Here is a 20,000-nt window from a genome sequence, read left to right on the forward strand (position 1 = left end):
TTTTTTTTGTACTGAGAAGGCTGATCTCCAATGGAAATAAATATGCTTTATCACTTACAGCTGTTATTTATTGTCAATCTATGAAGGCTTAAATGTAGAGAAAGAATTTTGTTTATGGTTTAAATGGTTCTATTTATTTTTACATTTGTTATAAATAAAGTATCGCACACACTCATTCACTCTTAACAGTGGATCTACCACTGGTCATCCTTAATTTATGTGAAACAAAAAGAGTCTCAAAATAGGATTGTGCCACTACTTATATGTATCTGATCGTTAAAATCATTAAATTGTGCACTGAGCACTCACCAGAATAATTAAACATTAAGTATTTCCATAGCCTTACAATTAGTTAGCCCTTTGGTAATAATGAAACATGATTTAATTACCAAGATGGCTATTGAAAATAATGATTGGACAGTTATTGGGACAATGATTTAAGAACTTTAAAATAAAGTTACATATTGCTCACATGATTGAAGGGATTCAAATTAATGAGCAGTGTAAGGGCAAGATGATACATGTGACGAATACTATGATTTCCTAGATTCTATTTTGGCGCCTTTTTCATAGTTAGAAAATGTGCCTTTTGGCACTCGACAGCACAATAATTGATATTCAGGCACGTTCCTTATTACTTTATCTTACCTATTTGTGGTATTACCCAAACTGGTTTGAAAATTCAATACTCTAAAAAGTGGCAGTTTCTATGCTCAATATTAAATAGCACAAAGCTTCTACTACAAAAGTTCTGATCTCGTTTTTGCACAACACGAGAAGTAACTTATGTGGGCCCCCATGTGTTGTTATTGAATTCTCATTTACAGCTACACTTCGACATTTCATTACACGACATAAATAATTATCTACCCTAATATGTAGCATGGCAAATGGGCTGGATGGTAAATTCCATCCTCGACTTATTAAAATGATGTTTCGATTGAATTTCGTACAATGATATTGACTGGCTATTTGTTACAATATATTAAATTTCTACTATAAATTCATTAAACGAATTTCTCAATTTTAGGAAATAATTATAAAATAACTTATAATTGAATATTTCCTCGACCATTTCTCTATGAAAATTCGCTATTAACCAATAGACGAATCCTGGCTTGAGAATCATCAAACAAATTCTTTACCGTATAGTTTCTTATTAAACCTCGTAAAATATAAAAAAAAAATTACTTTTTTAAGCCTAGTACAAATATATGAATGATTTAGTAAATTAGTTACTGATTATTGAAGTGCACAAATTCTTCTAAAGTCGAGGTAGTCACGCCTTCTTCGACAGCTTAGTATGATTTGAACTTGAGTTAAAATTGTTTAAGCTTTGACAGACTTCATAAGGAGTTCGGTGCTGAGTGATTTGGGCCTCTCAATCGGCAAACCAAGGGCACGATCCCAGACCAAAGAAGCTAAGACTCCCAGAGCACGAGATACACCAAATAGAACAGTGTAATAATTCATTTCCTTCATTCCATAATATTGCAGGAGAACTCCAGAATGAGCATCTACATTGGGCCATGGGTTCTTGACTTTACCAGTTTCCAAGAGAATTGGTGGGACAACTTTGTACACTTGAGCGACCAGCTGTAATGAAAAATGATAGATTACAGCACTTTTCAGGAGTATAAAAATTAACAAATCAAATACCCACTGTTTATTTTAATAAACAAACTAAACAGTTTATATATAAAATATTATGTTTACCTTGAAAAGAGGGTCATCAGGAAGATGTTTCAAAGCAAACTCTCTCTGGCATGTGTACCTTGGATCAGTTTTCCTGAGAACAGCATGGCCATAACCAGGAACAACTTGTCCACTCTTAAGAGTGTTCCATATAAATTCTTTAAGCTTATCATCACTGGGATTTTCTCCAACTTGGCTCCTCAACTTTTCAATCCATACAAGCACTTCCTGATTTGCCAGACCATGAAGAGGTCCAGCTAAGCCATTCATACCAGCAGCAAAAGATAGGTAGGGATCGGACAACGCAGATCCTACCAAGTGAGTAGTATGGGCCGAGACGTTACCACCTTCGTGGTCAGAGTGAATAGTCAGGTAAAGACGAAGAAGTTCGATGAACTCGGGATTATCGTAGCCCAGCATACCAGCAAAATTCCAGGACCAATCTTTGCCAGAGTCAACTGATCCCAGACCTTTACCACCTTTATAGATATTTCTGTAAATTGCTGCAGCCACCACTGGTAGTTTGGCAATGAGATTGATGGAATCTTCATAAACATATTCCCAGTACTTGGTCTTGTGAACACCCTTTGTGTAAGCTTTAACAAACTCACTCTCACTGTTCAAAATTGTAATGGCAGCAGAGAATTGGGTCATCGGATGGAGAGTTTTGGGGAAATTGTTAAGTGCTTTTGTTACATGGTCGGGCAATGAGCTTCTAGCAGCCCATTCTTGAGAAATGGCCTTCACTTGAGCTTCGGTTGGTACATCACCAGTGATCAACAACCAGAAGAGACCTTCGGGGAGGGGCTCAGAGCCACCTTTGGCTTTTGGCAATAGTTTTTGGCATTCTGGAATAGATTTTCCACGGAATCTGATACCTTCTTCTGGGTCAAGAACCGAAGGTTCCCAAACTAGACCTTTGATGCCACGCATACCACCATACATCTATAATTTAATTATAAAAGTTGCCATTATAATAAGAAATAATATAATCAACTTTAATCTTTCTATTATTATTTTACAGATATGAAAATAATTATTTCTGAAACCTACCATGTCCACTGTAACTTCTCCAACTTTAGTAGCTCCATGCTGCTTACGAAAAGCCTTTACACGTTCCTGTTCCTTTGGTATCTTCTCCAATAACACTTTCTTGAGATCGGTGGATGCATCGGACAATGGCCGTAAGTATACCAAATTGGATAATTTCTGTAAAACGAAAAAGAAACAAATATTATTACTGTAAATTGCTTTCTTCAATTTAAGTTATACTAAATTTGTTATTATCGTATATTATGATGTATGGGTATTTTTATAGTGTCTTATTTGTAATAATGAAGCTTTTATGTTATAATTTCTCTCTTCCTTTCTGGAATTAGAATTCCCTTTTATAAATTATACATTTTTATGCTTATTTTTCTTTTAATACCTTAACTCCTTTAATGATATTTGTATTTTCTTAAATTCTCAATATTTTACACTTTAAATATTAATTCCTTTTCACGAATCTGTTTCAAGTCTATCCACCATAGAGAGTTAATTGCTAATTTTTACTGATTATGTAAGAGATGAATGTACAATCAACATCAAATAAGAGCCATTTTTTTTAACGCACGATTCCAACTTCCGCATTTATATCATGATTTCGCAAGTTCAGAATTCGTAACAGACTTGTAGATGGAATCAAACAGAAAATATTATCTAATCAACCAAGTTTAATGATACATTACTGCACTATTCCTTAATTTAACTTTGAGTTAAAAAAACTCAGGTGTGAAATAAAGTACGAAATGTTAAAAGTGAAAGCTTGTACCAAAGATTTAAATCAATTTGTATTTTTCATATTGCTATAGAAAACAATTATGTCTCTGCAAAGATGACTTTCTCGCTAAAAAAGTATTTTCCACGTTTTCAGATATAGGTCAAAGTCAAGTTAAGAAGTGCCAATTATAATGCATCCTCTCACGTTTATATAAGACGTGAGCTATTCAGCAATTAAGCATCAAATTGAACAAAAAAATTCTAAAGCAAAATAGATATTATGGATAACCTCCCATGAAGCAGCAAATATTAAAGCATTCCAGAATAATATTTGAGGATTCTCACCGCAAACAAAGGAAAATATTGGAAAGTCTATTGGTATGAAGGAAAAATATTTAACTGGCACTGACCTTGAACTTTCTTGGAGGAAAAATAAGAAAGAAAGGAAGAAAAAATTAGTAGGATTGATAAAATATTGGTGGATAAGAATCAGCGACTATTTTGCACACGTCATTGATTATATTGTTATGATAAATGTTAAGGCTAGTCTTCGAGGGTCATGCGAGGTCTGCCTGTATTAGAGGTCATTATCAAAATACGAATGTGTATGTGAAGTAGAGGAAACGGACCGGTAGCCTGAAAGAAGTTTGTGTAGTGACATCACGCAATGAAATCGTGTCTGTCAATGACATAATGGCCCGTTAGATCTCATCGCGTCTTTACGTATTTCTATAATCGCAATATTCTCTGTTTATCGAGAATAAGCTGCTTCAACAATTATTACGCCTCTCATTCTCTTCAATTCAAACATAAATTTTCATCCATATAATATTTCACTGAACAGTTATTTTTAAATAAAATCAATTAAAATTCTGATTATATAATTTATTAGAAATGCTTACTAATGAAAGTTCGAACGGTCTAATCTGATATTTAAAAATCTATATATAAACAATTTTAGAAAAATATTACGTAATTGAAAAACAAAGCGGTTGTTATGCTGCACGTTATGCAATATTAATATATGTTTGAATATTTGTATACAAAAAAATGTTTGTTTTGTTAAAAAGAGATCCAATGGAGTCTATATAGCGTGTAGCTTATAATAAATCTACAATGGATAAATAGTAAACATAAAAATACAACAGTAGAATTAAAAATACAATGGCACTGAAATTGTGTTGCACATGGGTCGGTGCTTGGAAAGTGGCCAATTGAAATCTAAAAATAAATCTTTCATAAATATACTCACATAAAGATTAGATTTAGTTACATTTCACAAACAAATTAAATAATCCATTTATGCATAAGGTAATTGAAATTCAGTTAACCATACTTGTACAAAGTACAGAAAATTTAACACATTCTCCATTATTATTGAATTTTCTCAGAATTTTAAAAGGATTTTAGTTTTTCATTTTCCTCGAGAAAATAAGAAAATTTTGGTTAACGAGTGGACCTGCTTTTCACAAATCATTCAATGAAATAATTTTTTCAAAATAATTTTTTATTACAACGAAATTATGACCCATTTACTTTAAACACGATGCACAGGCATTTTTGGCACGTCCATATCTAAGCGAGGTTAAGGCTCCCAGTGATTTGCGAAAATGGGTAGATTTAATTAAAACTGATTAAGTAATATTAACACATTGAATTGAAATATATTTCACAATTGTTAATTAATTTATATAAAGGTAGTTAGTCCTTTTACTGTCCCAAACGTTACACATGATTATCATGGAATTTATTATTCAGAATATGTAAACGAAAATATTCAAAAATTTATATTTTTTATACAAATTCAATCAATATATCAGCTTTTAATTCAACCATGACTGCAAGCTACTGTGTATGCTTATTATATGTAAAAATCAAGACTAAAGCTATGACAGTGTTAAATTATATGTCTTGTAAATGAATAGTGAAAGGGTAAATGAATAAGAGGTTATTATTATAATTATTGATTTAAGTGAAAATGCATTTTGATGAAGTAAAAATTTTTAACAATTTGCCAAAAAATAAAAGGATATTCAATTAAAATTGAATTTAAGAAAATAGAGTAAGAGCTAGTAAATAGGCTTAAAGATATTAATAAAAGTAGAGGGTTTAAGAGAAAACACATCTTGATGAGGTCAAGGTTTCCAATGATTTGCAAAAAAAAAAGTAAATTGAGTTTAAAATTGAATCTAAGAAAATAGAGTAAAAGCTAATCAATAGACTTAAAGATATGACCTGAGAAGACACTTAATAAAATCAGAGGATTTAAGAGAAAGTACACAAAGACGAGGTCAAGGCTTCCAATGATTTGCAAAATAAAAGATTTAATTAAAATTGAATCTAAGAAAATAGAGTAAAAGCTAATCAATAGTCTTAAAGTTATTAATAAAATTATAATAAGAGTCTGTATGACCTGAGAAGACCCTTAAAAAAATCAAAGGGTTTTAGAGAAAGTACACATTGACAAGGTCAAGGCTTCCAATGATTTGCAAAAAAAACGTAGATTCAATTAAAATTGAATGTAAGAAAACAGAGTAAAAGCTAATCAATAGTCTTAAAGATATTAATAAAATTATAATAAGAATCTATATGACCTGAGAAGACCCTTAAAAAAATCAAAGGGTTTAAGAGAAAGTACACATTGACGAGGTCAAGGTTTCCAATGATTTGCAACAAAGAGAAGATTATGCGCTAAGTTGGTAGGGAAGCACCAACACTTGAGCACTCTTGCGTAAAAATTACACTCAATAAGAGCGTGCTGGCGGCGCGTCCGATTGATAAGATGACCGCGCGTGGCCAGAAGTGACCTTTGACCTAGACCCTCGCAATGATCCCAAGGTGCAATTGTTACAATTATTACGTTACATCAGTTTCTCATCGACTATTCATACCAAAGCGTTTATGCAAACTAGAATACTCGTTTAGCGTTATAAATCATATTTACAGTTATTTCCTTCGAGTAACGTTTCAAAAACCGCTATATATATATATATATGTATATATAGTGTTAAGCGAATAAGCATAACATTTTTTACAAAATCTCGTCGATCAATGAGCCGAGATCAGGAACGGGTTTTTCTGAAATTAATTGAATTTTACGGTGTATCAGCAGAAGTACAAGGAAAAAAAGTCCAACTAGTGTGAACGCGTGGACTCGTGATTAATTAGACAAGCAATCGAGTGTTTCCAGCCGGATCGATATGGACAGGTTTAATTATATAAATCGAACTTGACACTCGTGAAGGAACGACGGTTATACACCTGCACACATGACTCCTGTTTGTCGCATTAAGAGCCCTCATCGACGGCGTTAACCACCTCTTAACGCTATCTCAAATTACACCGGCAAAGATAAAACTCGTCGTATTCGCTCAAGCATTCTAACGGTCATAACACAATAGCTACTGTTTTCATTTCAATTACTGTTCTCGTTTGTCCAGTATACATATGAATAGTAGTAAAATTACAGATACTGTAAGTATGTATAAGAGATGTTTGTTTAAATTGAAGAACCAATGAAGAGAATAATATTTTATTTATTTAGCAGATATTATCTTCTATAGTTATGAATATATATATACAGAGAAAGAGAGCACACATTCTAATGGTCATAACATAATAGCTACTGTTTTCGTTTCAGTTACTGGTCTCGTTTGTCCAGTACGTATGAATAGTAATAAAATTACAAATACTCTGTAATTATGTATGAGAAATGTTTATTTAAACTAAAGCACTAATGAAGAATAATATTTTATTTATTTAGCATATATTATCTGCTATTATTATTAATATATAAATATACGAGTATTTAGTTAACTCCTGCTAAATTCATATATATAGCGAATGATTTTATACATATAATTTTTATAACATTTTTCATGCAATTCTTAATTAAAAAGTTATTAACAATTGAAAATTTTTTGCTTAGAAATCTTTAATCTTTGGATTGCTCAAGGGATGCTTGATTAATAAAACGAAGTCATTATGAGTTCTCCCAATATGTGAATTCTCTACTTAAAATCATTTGTTTTACGTAAATATATAGGATTGACGTAAACTGACGCGACACCCTGTATATACAGGGTCTTCCACTGAAAATGCACCAAAGCATATAATGGACACATAAGAGTTCACTTATCTATGTGTAATTATAAAAAACATAATTTTTTTCTAAACAATTCTCAAAATATCTCCACATTTGCATTCTAATAGATTATTCACAAAAAAGTTTATTTGTTATAATTTTAAATTGAGTTATTCTTACAAGTTCACGCTTCGATGCATCTTTAAATGGTACACCCTGTACATGTGTATAATTGAGGAGAAAAAAACTATATTCGTAACTGTATAAATTATCATTTTACAGATTAACAATTTATAGCAAAAAGGAGCAGAAACAAAGATGGGGAAAGAGAGAGTCACGGAACCGGTAAATAGCTGGACGAGAAAAGACGGTAGCTTTGAAATAATAATTGTGAGTGATATCTTTTTAACGAGCTTGACTTTTTACAATGACTGATAATTCCAGCAGGGCGAAGTTCAAGCTCTTATATATGAATAAGACGATCCATTCAGTATAAATGGGAGGAGCAAAATTGAATTTTTCTTTAACAATTAAATTATTGATAATAATTTTATTGCTCTCATAATGAAATTTTTATTTAATAATTTGTTAAATTTTTAACAACAATTGTTATAATATTAAAGCAATTAATACAAAATTATAATAATAGTTAATGTTATATTAAAGAAAACAGCAAAAGTTTTAGTACAATTTTCAGCTGGTCGAGATCGAGGCCGATATATATATATATATATATATATAAAATGAGATTTAAAAGATAAAAATGAGGTGGAGGAAAATTATTTAACGTATTATTTCTGATGGAGAAATTGATATAGATTATTTTTTATCATGTAACCAACGAATTAGCTGATAAAGAAGAAAGAAAGGCCAATGTCACATAGAAATTCGCCGGACTCATCTGGCACGGGCAAGGCTGAAACGCGTCAGACCACAAATCACGTGGTGTCACACGGTCAAGCACGCGTTTCCCTTTTTATTGTAATCTCAAAAATCATCCACGAAAAGTTTTTGGTCAGTGATCTGAATTCCTACGTTACGAACTTACTTATTCACCTTACGTAATAATCTGTACATGGAAAATTAGATATAGTTATGCAAAAAGGAACCAATTCACGATAAAAATTGTTTATAATTAAAAAACTTTAAATTGGTTTTTAAAAGAAAACGAAATTTAATATTAAGTTTCTATTTTATCTCGTTAACTGGAATGCTTTCAGAATTTTATTAAAGAATATTTTATTTTTTATTTTATTACCGCAATATTTGGTGCTTTTATACTTATATATACTTAAACAATTTAATTATTATTATACAGCTTGAATTAATTGTAAATTATTTTACAATTACAAAAATAAGACTAAGATGGATCGTACTCAAATGTTTTTGGTCTTACTAAAGTTGAGTAGGAAGTCGTAAATGGCAATTTCTCTAACTGATTTACGAGTTTTCAATTGGCAACGATTTTTGAGAATAAACGATTCAAGTGTTCTGTGTATGTTTCATTGGCCCCATTCTTTGTCTCTATAATTTTATAACACGATTATTCTGTGTTGCATCTTTTGACGTTATTGGTTTTACAATAAAAACACCAAATTCATATCAATGTTATTACAGAAGAAATGCAAAATGTAACTTCTCTTTTAAAGATGTTATCAATGAAAATCTAACGGCAAAAAGAGACTTGTTTGATTTACAAATATGTAAATATTAGTATTTCTTTCGTTAAGTACAAGCACTGAACCAAAACGGAAACTGTCAGTAGTAAAAACTATTGCGCAAGAAGTCGATATAATTAACATATAAAATAGTCAAAAAATGAAATAAATTGTTATATGTAGTGGACCACGTTAGACGATGTTGACATAACGTTGAAATGCAACGACGCTTGAGGAAAATAATTGTATCTTTCCTGAGAATTAGGTAGACGCGTCGAGGTTCAATTGTGTTGTTTTTGTATCCTAATGTATACAAATGCATATATAAACATAAAAGCATTATATATTCTTCATAATATTGTCCAGGTTCAACGTATACAATTCTGTCAGTCATAACTGCTCGTGATTTTTGGAAAATCCACTCGTACAAAATTTGTTTACTCTTTTTATATTTAAGTCCAATAAGTGGGTAAGTTTCTTGAGGTTCAAAGTTCACTAGGTCGAAGTCGACTGCGTTTTAAGGGTCAATTTTATCTTGATATCGTTCAATTAAAAGTTCGTTGACAAAAAATAAAGGAAACTTGGCAAAGCTGCCCTGAACAAAATTGAATCCCGTTTAATCAGCAGCTGTGGACAAGAATATTTGATATCACGGCTTACATAAAAAGAATGAGAATTGAAATTGAAAGAATTGAAGTCCTTCGCCAATTACAAAATGAAATATACGATCTTATGGTATAGGAATAATTTGAAATTAAAATTTATTTGTGAACAATAATGGAAATAAAATTCATTGCAATTAAATTTAAAAAAATAAGAATTGAAAACTTGAAAATAAAGGAATTGAAATCCACCGCCTATATATTGCAAAATAGGGGCTCGACAGTGTGATAATTCTTAAATAATCCAAGACTCAAACTTGTTCCTATACCATCACAGAAGAAAAACGATATCGCAATTAGACTCAACAAAAATGAGAATTGAAATCAAAGGATTTGAAATCCATTATCGATATGCCAACTGGAAAATAGGGGCTTGGCATTGGGATAATTCGAGATTGAAGTTTGTTCCTGGACAATCGTGAAAATTCTCATGTAGTATCTCGAGAACTAGACACAACAAACGAGATTTGCCAACGGCTTGCAAGTTGCACGCATACATAAGTATATTATACAAAGTCTGTATATATGACGTCAAAGCGCGTCACGTGGCGTGGCGTCACGTAGGACGATAATGAATTGACGAGCCCATCTTCAGAAAACTCTTGGCGTCCTTCCATTGTGTGCTGATCAGTTTAGTTTCGTTTGTCATTCTGTCCGTGCTTATCAGATCCGAAAGGTCGAATAATTATTTATAATACATTATATTATTATATAATAATTAATATTATCATCACTGTTATGTAAATATTCATTACGCTAGATTCGACTCGTTCCTTTTCATAATAAACGATGATCCATATAAATATATTTATAATGGTCGACTATGTTTTGTAATTGGCTAAAAAAACAAAGTAACTATTGCGATTAATCCTTCACAATTCGGTTAATAGCTCACATGCGTTTGGAAAAATTGAGATATATGTGTTGTGTATATACGAACATAGCAGCAACTTTGTCACTTTCTTGGTTTATCAGTGGACTTTGAATGCCTGTCTTGGGGATTTTACGTTTAACCATCTACGTCACAGATCAATTATAATAAAGTATAATAAAAATAAAGTAAGCAAAATAGAACTACAATTTTTTGAGTGATGATTAATGGTAAATCGAATTTGCTAAAAAATACATTTTAAGGATACTATATAATACTATGTATAAATATAAAATGAAATTTAGTGAGATTAGAAAAAAGTTTAAACTGAATTGGTACAAATATCGAAAATTTAGAACATTTTGCAAACGTGACTACTTGATATTTTTTTCATTTTAACACATCCAATAATTAACTTAACACTTTATAATACAATTTAATATAATTCCTGGTAAAGATAAGGGAACCATTGATAAAGCAATTAGCCTATATTATTTTTTGGCCTAGATATTGCATGGTTACAATTTGATTTTGATAAGATAAAAATTAACAAGTCATAAATGGTTCTAATTCTGATTTATTAGCACAAGGCTTGAAATATTTCATCTCGACGATGGAAAACTCATTTTTCCTCTTACCATTTTGATTAAATAAATAAAGCGTTGATTCGTGTCGTTAATAAACATTTCCTATTTCCCTTCTTCAATTTAATTGTTAAATGACAGGATAATTTTAACAAGCACAATTTAAAAATATTTCACCAGCCAATGGCATTTGGTTAATAAATGTTAAGAACGCTCCAGTTTCAACCAGAATCAGACGACGAAAATTGTCCACTCCCTTTGTGTTGCTTTTATCTCATCGCTGTGCCTTCTGATTTTTTTTGCCTCCCATTATTATTTCTTTTTATGCAGCTTGATTAAAAATGCTCTTTGGCACCAAGTAAAATTGTGTTTTTAATCGTTTGACCTATATGTCCGTTCCAGAAACAAATCATTAATTGTTACTACGTGATAAATAATAAACAATGCATTAAAATAACTAAATTATACGTCAAACGACTAGATCCCAAAATTTTACTTCGTTTTTTTATTGTTGCAAAAACCAACAAACTTCTTGTATTTATAAATTAATTGAATTCGTAATGAATAACAATCAAGATATCGAACAAATAGCTTGTGTTTCATTATTGATAATAATCATAATAATGCACAATAATCTTAGGATATCCCAAATAAATCCCTAGAACGTCTGAATGTTCCTTAGAACGTTCTCAGGATATTTGTACTATCAGTGATGAACTATCGTTCGGTTCTTTGCCAAAATTGATCATTTTAAACAAAAAATCACAATGCTATGAATATTTTTCCGGTCTCAAATATATTTACCAGAATGTACCATAATTATCAGACTGATATAATCAAAATATTATAAAAACAAATGAATCAAAGAGATCCTAGACAACTATTCTTGATCTTTTTGCGTGTTTTTTGAAATGTAAATTTCGTTCTCATACTTCAAAGCTATTTCCGTGCAAAAAACATAAATAAAAGTACGCGTTGTATAAAACAAAGCAATAAATAAATGCTTAATGTCTAATACAGAAGCGACATTAAAATTCCTCAAAGCATCACGTAATAGAACGTTTAACTCCTTTACCAATAAAGATATAAGTTTTTTGCATAAGATATCTCTGAATGCAAATGGAAAGGAGCTTGAAAGAGGTTCTATATAAAAAATTGATAACTTTTATAGTTATGCAGGAAAATAAATGTACATTGCAATGCTTTGAGTATCCGAGAAATCTCTCATTGGTGGGAATACCACAGAATAGTGCACAAGAAACTACCTGTGACGTAAATCTGACGTCTTTATGATACATTCTGACATTAAATAATGCACAAAGCTCCAATCAAACCCAGAGAGCAGTAATTAAATCATAATTACCTGTAAAATTTAATTTTACTCTGTAACTACAAGAAATATCAAATTTCCTTAAATGACTATTTACAAAATTCAGGAAAATTGAATTAAAAAATCTAATATTTCTTGTAATTATAAAGATAAATAAACTCGTACGTTCAATTATGATTTACATAATTTTGTCAATGAGAATATTTTGTCTTTTTCAAGTTTTACATCTCTTTTCGTGCAAAACTGTTAAACTGTTCATTTTGATATATTTTTCTTCTATCAACTTGGCTGTATTGATTAATTTCTTCAGTTTTCTTCGAATTTTCTTTTTACACTCAGGACTTCTGTAGGTAATCTTATTCTCAACGTAGTTGTAATTCCATACATCGTTCTGTAAAGTGATACCTATACAAATAGTTAAATATGATCATAATTACTTGCAAAGTAATTAAAAAAAAATAAAATAAATAATAGTTTGAGTGATAGTTACATGAAATCGAACAGACATCAGTGGTGCATACGGTTGAATTGGAATCACGTATGACAAGTCGGTATGTAAATTACTTTAGAATGTCGCGATCCTTTAATTGATTAATGGGTTTATACCGTGGTGATACGATACGATAAGGTTTGACTGAAGAGATCACCGGGGAGATCCCGGCTAATCGGATTGTCGTTTAGCATGTCAAGACTTTTGATTAACTGTTGACCAGCCAAACGTACATACCCATATCCTGCACATGGATACACTCGTGTGCATACATACACGTGCTCCTCGATATTTCATTGACTCTCTTTTTTCTTCTCTTGTTCCTCTCACTTACTCTCTCTCTTCCCCTCTCCCTCTAATACTTTTTTTCTCTCGATTTGAATTTGTATTTTCTTTTAGTGTTTTGCTGCTCTCTTCTATCTCTCTCTAGTACTTTCTTTTTCTCAAGCTGAACTTGTATATTCTTGCCCCCCCTCTCTTTCCTTCTCCTCCTAATACTCTCTTTCTCTCAATCCAAACTTGCATTTTCTTTCAGTGTTTCCATGCTCTCCCTCTCTCTCTCTCTCTCTCTCTCTCTCTCTCTCTCTCTCTCTCTCTCTCTCTCTCAATCCGAACTTGTATTTTCCTCCAGTATTCTCTTTCTCTATCGCTTCTCTATTCCTCTAAACAAACCCTACTCTCACTCTCTTTCGTTTCGTCTCCCTTCTCAGTATTCCTCTTATCGTCGCTGCGTTACGTAATGGAATTTGCCTCTCGAAGGGTACCACCAGCTGGTTCGATCCCCATTATCTCATTGGTCTCCCGTAATCTAATCCAAGCATGGCGCTAAAACTCATCGCGTGCCTTCGCACGGATACCCTAAAAAGAACCCTTATCTTTCGCTCCAATTAATCGGTCCAAATATTGCTACATCAAGGTGATTTGACCTTACGAGGAGAAAAGGAGAAATAAACTTTCATCGGATCAACGATTTGGCTTCTGCAAAATAAAAACATCGGTGAATTAAGGCTTCATTTTACAAAATTTTAATCGTAACGTAAATATAATCTACTTCCACTTACCATTAGTTGCAACTCAACGTTCTTAACCCATTAACACCCAGTGACCCATTTATCAGGGACTATAAATAGATCACTGGATGTTAACGAGTTGAGTCTTTTATCAATTTTAGCATTTCCCAAAATAATACAAATAAACCAAAACTGCATTCAATTCGTTGATATCCAAAACTAGCAAAGATAAAGTAAACTCCACTGAGTACAATATCTTTGAAATTTTGCAAATGGTATTCAACACTTTCGTCCAGTGATGTCTTCAATTATTAGAAACTTTTTAACGTGACTGTACACACTTAAAATAAACAAAGATTCGAATTCTAATTTTTTATATATAAATTGTAATAATTATGGTACTATTTTACAGGGTTCAATGACCTTTTATCAAAATTAAAACACGTGTATGAGAAATTTGTGAATAAGGTTAGAAGAGCATGTACAATTCAAGAAAAAAAAAAGTGGAAGGCTTGCTAAAGTCACGTGACTTGTCACTTATATTGTTTAAATTTAATGTAGTAATGAAAATTGTAAAAGAGAATCTTTGTGTCTAAAGAGAAAAGTATAGTGCACGCATAGTGAAATAATGCATTGGAGGATAAATAGAAGGTCGTTGTATAGATGGGAATGTTTTATGTAAGAGCAGAGAGAGAGCTGTTTATAAGCTTGCTGAAAGAGAATTCCAAACCTGCCAGCTATCAAGTTCCTCTGTCAATAATCAGAGGCCTCGCAGTTGGTAAATTACGGATTAGTGGCCACCGATACCCAATGCCACATTCGTACCTCGCTCACTTTCCTCATTCAGGTTTAAAACCCCCCTTATAGCTCAAACATTCCCACTTTTATAATATTATTATTATTATTTCACTAGATCACAGTGATTTTTTATCATTTGTGAAAATCATATACAAATTGATTACTCTAAAAAAAATAATAATAAAGATTCTCTATTTGTATATCAGTCTCGTCACAAGCTCTTGTAGAATGCAAAAGTTCAATATCAGGTTGTTGCAATTTAGGTTTGAAAAGGCACGCGATATATCGTGACGTGACCCAGAACAAATTCAACGATCGAATTCTAAACTAAAACGAGCAGATGCCTTCAAGGTCAGGTCACGATCAACGCCAACGAGGAAAACCAACGAGTCCCTGTAATCAAAAATACCAATGAAAATTTACCAATCGAGATTAATTAATGGAAGATATGCGAAACTTGGTCTGGTTTTAAAGGTTTCGATTAAGTTAATTATGCTATATTCATACTTTTTTGTAATATGGTGTAATTAACTTAATTGAGATGCGTTAAACCGGATCACTGCACTGATTATAAAAATTATAAACTGTAGTGAACTCCATTCAATTTCAAGTTTTACCAAACAGGTAAATTTACTAAGTTTACCATTAGTTAACCAAGGGCCTTTGTAACATGTCAACAATTAATTCCTGATAGCAAGAATATTCTTAGTAGATACCAATAATGTTCTAAATATCTCCAAATGTATTCGGTATATTCCGAGTATCTACTGAAGTCTTTTGTCTGCTATGTTTCGTGAAAATAATACTTTATTATGCTTATTTCCAATAATAAATGATAAACATGATCTTATTATTCTTTATTCTGAGAATCCACTAAGGTTTGTGTATGTTTTTGTATTAGGAGAAGGAACATTTTCTTGAAATTATTTCCAATAACTTTTGGTAAACATGATCTTCTTATTCTGAGAATCTACAGGGACTTTGAGTTACCTCTTATGAAAACATTACTTTTCAAACCTATACGTCCAAAAATGTTGGATGGTTATGTTTCAGTTTCTAGTCAGGTTGTAAGAAAAATTCTAAAGAATATAATCCAACATAAAAACAAGGTGCTTAGACTGGGTTAGGTCATGATCAATGTGGATCAGGAGGGCAAAACAGATTTTTGACCTCGAATTGTCGCTAAACTTAGCTCGACTTGCAAAATCAATAAACATCTGTGTAGGGACTGCGCCTGCTGAAAGAAGCAAAAAAAGTTACATAATTGTGCACGATTTTCTATCTTTCATCTAGTAGTATTCCGGTGTAATCAGCAGTCCAACTGTCAAAAGACTGTATGTAGGATTCCCAGGTAAAATAGTAGACTATTTTATTTTTAGACCCCAAACACTTAACATTCCTGCTTTTCATTTTAATCCCCCCCCCCTCCTACATTTTTATATTGTAATTAATACAATTTCATTATTATTCTCACTGATGTAGTAATAATAGTAACATTTAGTATATGAATTGTAACATAAACTTATTGATCAAGAATTTTTCTGACAATAATAATATTAAAAAGTGTATTAGATGTATTATTGGAATTAAAACAAAATCAATCGACAAATTGTTTGAGTACCTTACAAACTTTTGAAATATTCCAATTCCGGCATCTGTTCATTAATTAAAGTGCTTAGTCGACAGCTGATTAAAAATGCTTGATTATCGATTCAATGTTAAAAAATGGTAGGTGTAAATATAATTTTCAATTGAAATCTCAAGGTTAACCACAGATAAAACGATGAGTAAAACTTAATATCGATCGATAGGAGATTGTACAAAAATTTATAGTTAAATTGCAGAAAAGAAGTGGCGAATTATTCAGGTTCGTTAGTTAACAAAGAAGATAAGAAAAAAATGGATTTATGAGAAAAAACTACTTGGCGAATAAATTAAAATAAAAACACAAAAATTGCTAGATAACTAAAGCGATAAGAAAAAGAAAATTTAGGCGCACGAAAAACGAATGTTTATGAGGAAGGGGAATTTCGCGCGTCATTGGGATGAAAGGTGTATTACATAATAAGAATAGTGAAGAGGCATCGAATGTTCGGTGTGGACGCTAAAGCTAGCTGGCAGGTGGTGAGATTAGCACAGAAAAGTGCATAAGAAGCTACCTGTGACGTAAAACTGACGTCTCTATCCTGTAAATTATGGCATCAAATAACACACGAAACTCCAACTAATCCCAGACGGCAGAAATTAAATCATAATTGGTCGTAAAAATCATCAATCTTAACTTTTCACTTTTATAAGGTGGAATCAAGCCATATTTGACCATTCTTCAGTGTTTTTAGTATTCCTCAAGGGTATTCTAGAGTCAATTATATAATATTATTAAATATTTAAAATAACAATATACTTCCAGTCATAATAACTCGTCTACAATTTATCTATTAAATAGAACAATCCGCACCGAACAACTTGGCCATTTTATCTAATAACATGGCATTCTTTAGAATCGTTGGAATCGTGACAGTATACCGTTAGCTTTTTGTTAATTTATCCGAGAACGTCGACGTTTGGCGTATGGAACGCCAACAGGGGTCTCCAATAATGAGACTGGAAAAGAATTCATAGAGCTTCCGTGTGCTATCTCACCTTTTGTACACGTCAGAAGCTAAATGAAAAAACCATGACTCTCTCTATCTGGCGCTAATTTCAGGGTGATCATCGTATTTCCCAAATAGCCTATATCATACGCGTCCACTTATAAATTTTCTGTATTTCCCACACGAGGGAAACACGGTCGATATTCATTCACCTATATTTCATCGTTACGTTTGCACCAATAATTTATGAAACAGAGTAATAGAGAAAATTGGTTTGCGAAGATTCCACCTGCTCGAATTGGCTCTCGTTTTTTTTTCCACGTTCGAAAATTTGAAAAACGAACGTGGGAACTTGCAGTTTTGGAACCCTGTCGGTCAGGGAAGGGGGCCGGGAAAATTGTTGATTTTATTTTTCCTTCACCTACCTGCACTTCGAGGCAGCGTTTGGGGGTGAAACGAAATAGTGCCATTGTCCTTAATATCCTTGAGAGAAAACTTCTTCGTTACCGACGAATCAACTTCTCGACCGACCACGCGGAGCTCTGGCGCCCAACTCGACTGATTTCCCGTCCCCGTCACCATACGCACCACTGACCGTAATAGAGATCTAGGTCCTCTGCGCATGCGCTAAGTTTTTACACCAATGCGCAATCTCTGAATTTCCTACGCGGGCCAAATCGCAGTTTTGAAATACGTTCGTTGGTTAGTTCAAACAAGATCATTACTTTCGATGCTTCTTATTGGCCCTTACTTTTGTCGGCTTGGCGTTCCTAAGGAATAAATGATTTTGATTGGTCGACCAAACACATTGCGGCATTACATTCATGGATTTTTTGGAATTATTAATTTTGTATTGTATTTTTATTATTATACTATTTGTCATTTGTGTGTGTGATACAACAAATGTATAAGTAATTATTAGTATTTTTCTAGAGGATAATTAATTTTTTCGCAAATTTCAGCAATTAAGCCAAGCCTGCAATTTTACATATATCATTAAAAATATAAGATTATTCCGATAAGTTATAAATGTGTTTCAGTTACCTATTTAATGTAAAAAAATGAAATCCATATGCTGCTCCATTATTTAATATGCTTTTGATTAAATTGACTGCTAAATTGATTCCAAAATTTCTCACTGCTTGGTCATTTGCTTTTAAAGGCTCTAATTTGCTTAAAATTTTACTTGGAATTTTCAATTTACAAATTTTTGTCATTTTTATCAAGCTTTTATAATTATTTATTGGAAATATACCAGGTAAAATTGGAACTTTTATTCCTATTTCTCTGCAATCTTTGACAAAATTTATGAATGTTTGAGATTCAAAAATAATTTGTGTTATTATATAGTCAGCACCTGCATCTATCTGTATAAACAATTATTTATAATATTGTTTAATAATAATGTTTGTGATGATTAAATTCTATTTAACATATTTGTGCTATGTAATTAATATACTTTGGCTTTCAAATGAAGCAAGTCTGATCTTTTGGAAACTGAGTTTGGATGCATATCAGGATAGCCGGCAACACAAATGGAAAATGTTGAGCCATAATAAAATTTTATAAATTTTACCAAGTCCAAAGCATATGGAAAATCTCCAACAGCTGAAGATGAAGCATCTCAAAAATGGTAATTAATGAATTAGATAAAATGTAATTGTTTAATTAAATAAACTCAAAATATATTACATTTACCTCCTTGCAATGCAAAAATGTTTATTTTTCCATACCTTACAGCAACTGCTAGAATTTTTTCAATATCATTTCTTTTCAAGTTTCTCGCTGCTAAATGTAAAAGAGTATTTTGCGGAAAACTTTTAACAGTTTCTAAGGGTAAACATTCATCATTAGTTAATGTTGAGTGCCAAGTCAATGCATAAAATAAAGGAGCAAATTTTTTTGTTTCTCTGAAAAATCTGAAATTGCATTATTCATCAAATTAATCAGATTAGAGTTAACTGAGAATTTATATTAAGAAAGTCTACCTTTTGGCATAATTACTGTTATAATTTATCTTCAAATCACTTACTTTAAATAAGTCCTTTCTTGATTTTTAACAGGTATTAATTCAAAACTGTAAAAGATTTCATGTTTGGTTATTTTTATATCAATAAGTTGCCCTATGTTAGTAGGTTGCAACTGATTTGGTAGTAGAGAAATAGGTTTTATTGCATAAGTAGTATCTTCAGCATCTTCAGCATCTTCATGATTTGCTTCACTATTTAAAACAAAAATTCTCATATTTTTCTAAACAGATATAAACTGATGGTCTGAATATCTGTTTCTTTAAGTGCTGTGTTGTTATCAGATTATGCAACATCAAATATGTTGTAGGCTTTACTTTCATTGAAAACATTACAATAGTCATTTTCAGTATTATCAAACATTTAAATTAGATAAATATATGAGAGTAGTAATTACTATAATTTCCATATATAAAAAGGTAACAATGTTTGAAAA

At 31.7% G+C, this 20,000-nt stretch overlaps 2 protein-coding genes and 2 long non-coding RNA genes across 8 annotated transcripts; 1 reads left to right on the top strand and 3 right to left on the bottom strand.

Annotated features, from left to right (window-relative positions):
* Positions 1-46: 46 nt before the first annotated feature.
* kdn (knockdown) lies at positions 47-18,114 on the bottom strand. Of its 2 annotated transcripts, none has more exons than XM_066734940.1 (4): positions 17,963-18,114; positions 2,749-2,904; positions 1,717-2,640; positions 47-1,596 (listed from the first exon to the last, which is right to left on the bottom strand). In XM_066734940.1, the coding sequence occupies exons 1-4, from the start codon at positions 18,005-18,007 to the stop codon at positions 1,330-1,332; spliced, it is 1,392 nt and encodes a 463-aa protein (XP_066591037.1). In that variant the 5' UTR covers positions 18,008-18,114; the 3' UTR covers positions 47-1,329. The 2 variants fall into 2 exon arrangements, with proteins under 2 accessions (XP_066591037.1, XP_066591038.1); XM_066734941.1 differs by lacking the exon at positions 17,963-18,114 and adding an exon at positions 3,867-3,959.
* Positions 6,881-9,140, top strand: LOC136778549 (uncharacterized). Its single transcript, XR_010823453.1, has 2 exons — positions 6,881-6,930; positions 7,823-9,140. It is a non-coding gene; the product is annotated as an uncharacterized lncRNA (long non-coding RNA).
* On the bottom strand, positions 8,171-16,293 carry LOC136778548 (uncharacterized). 2 transcript variants are annotated; one of them, XR_010823452.1, is made up of 4 exons: positions 14,197-16,293; positions 13,136-14,113; positions 12,679-13,050; positions 8,171-11,700 (listed from the first exon to the last, which is right to left on the bottom strand). It is a non-coding gene; the product is annotated as an uncharacterized lncRNA (long non-coding RNA). The 2 variants fall into 2 exon arrangements; XR_010823451.1 differs by having other exon boundaries at positions 8,172-13,050.
* Positions 18,115-18,203: 89 nt separating the features above from the next.
* LOC136778261 (methylenetetrahydrofolate reductase (NADPH)) lies at positions 18,204-19,997 on the bottom strand. Of its 3 annotated transcripts, none has more exons than XM_066734944.1 (5): positions 19,570-19,997; positions 19,236-19,456; positions 18,997-19,160; positions 18,582-18,904; positions 18,204-18,307 (listed from the first exon to the last, which is right to left on the bottom strand). In XM_066734944.1, exons 1-5 carry the CDS (start codon positions 19,779-19,781, stop codon positions 18,259-18,261), a joined length of 969 nt encoding a protein of 322 aa, XP_066591041.1. In that variant the 5' UTR covers positions 19,782-19,997; the 3' UTR covers positions 18,204-18,258. The 3 variants fall into 3 exon arrangements, with proteins under 3 accessions (XP_066591041.1, XP_066591042.1, XP_066591039.1); XM_066734945.1 differs by lacking the exon at positions 18,204-18,307 and adding an exon at positions 18,359-18,513 and having other exon boundaries at positions 18,997-19,145; XM_066734942.1 differs by lacking the exon at positions 18,204-18,307 and adding an exon at positions 18,359-18,513.
* Positions 19,998-20,000: the final 3 nt, after the last annotated feature.

Source organism: Prorops nasuta, unplaced genomic scaffold, assembly GCF_024137725.1.
Source record: "Prorops nasuta isolate Cenicafe-Biocafe unplaced genomic scaffold, Cenicafe_Pnas_1.2 PNAS00014, whole genome shotgun sequence".
NCBI classification, from domain to species: Eukaryota; Metazoa; Arthropoda; class Insecta; order Hymenoptera; family Bethylidae; genus Prorops; species Prorops nasuta.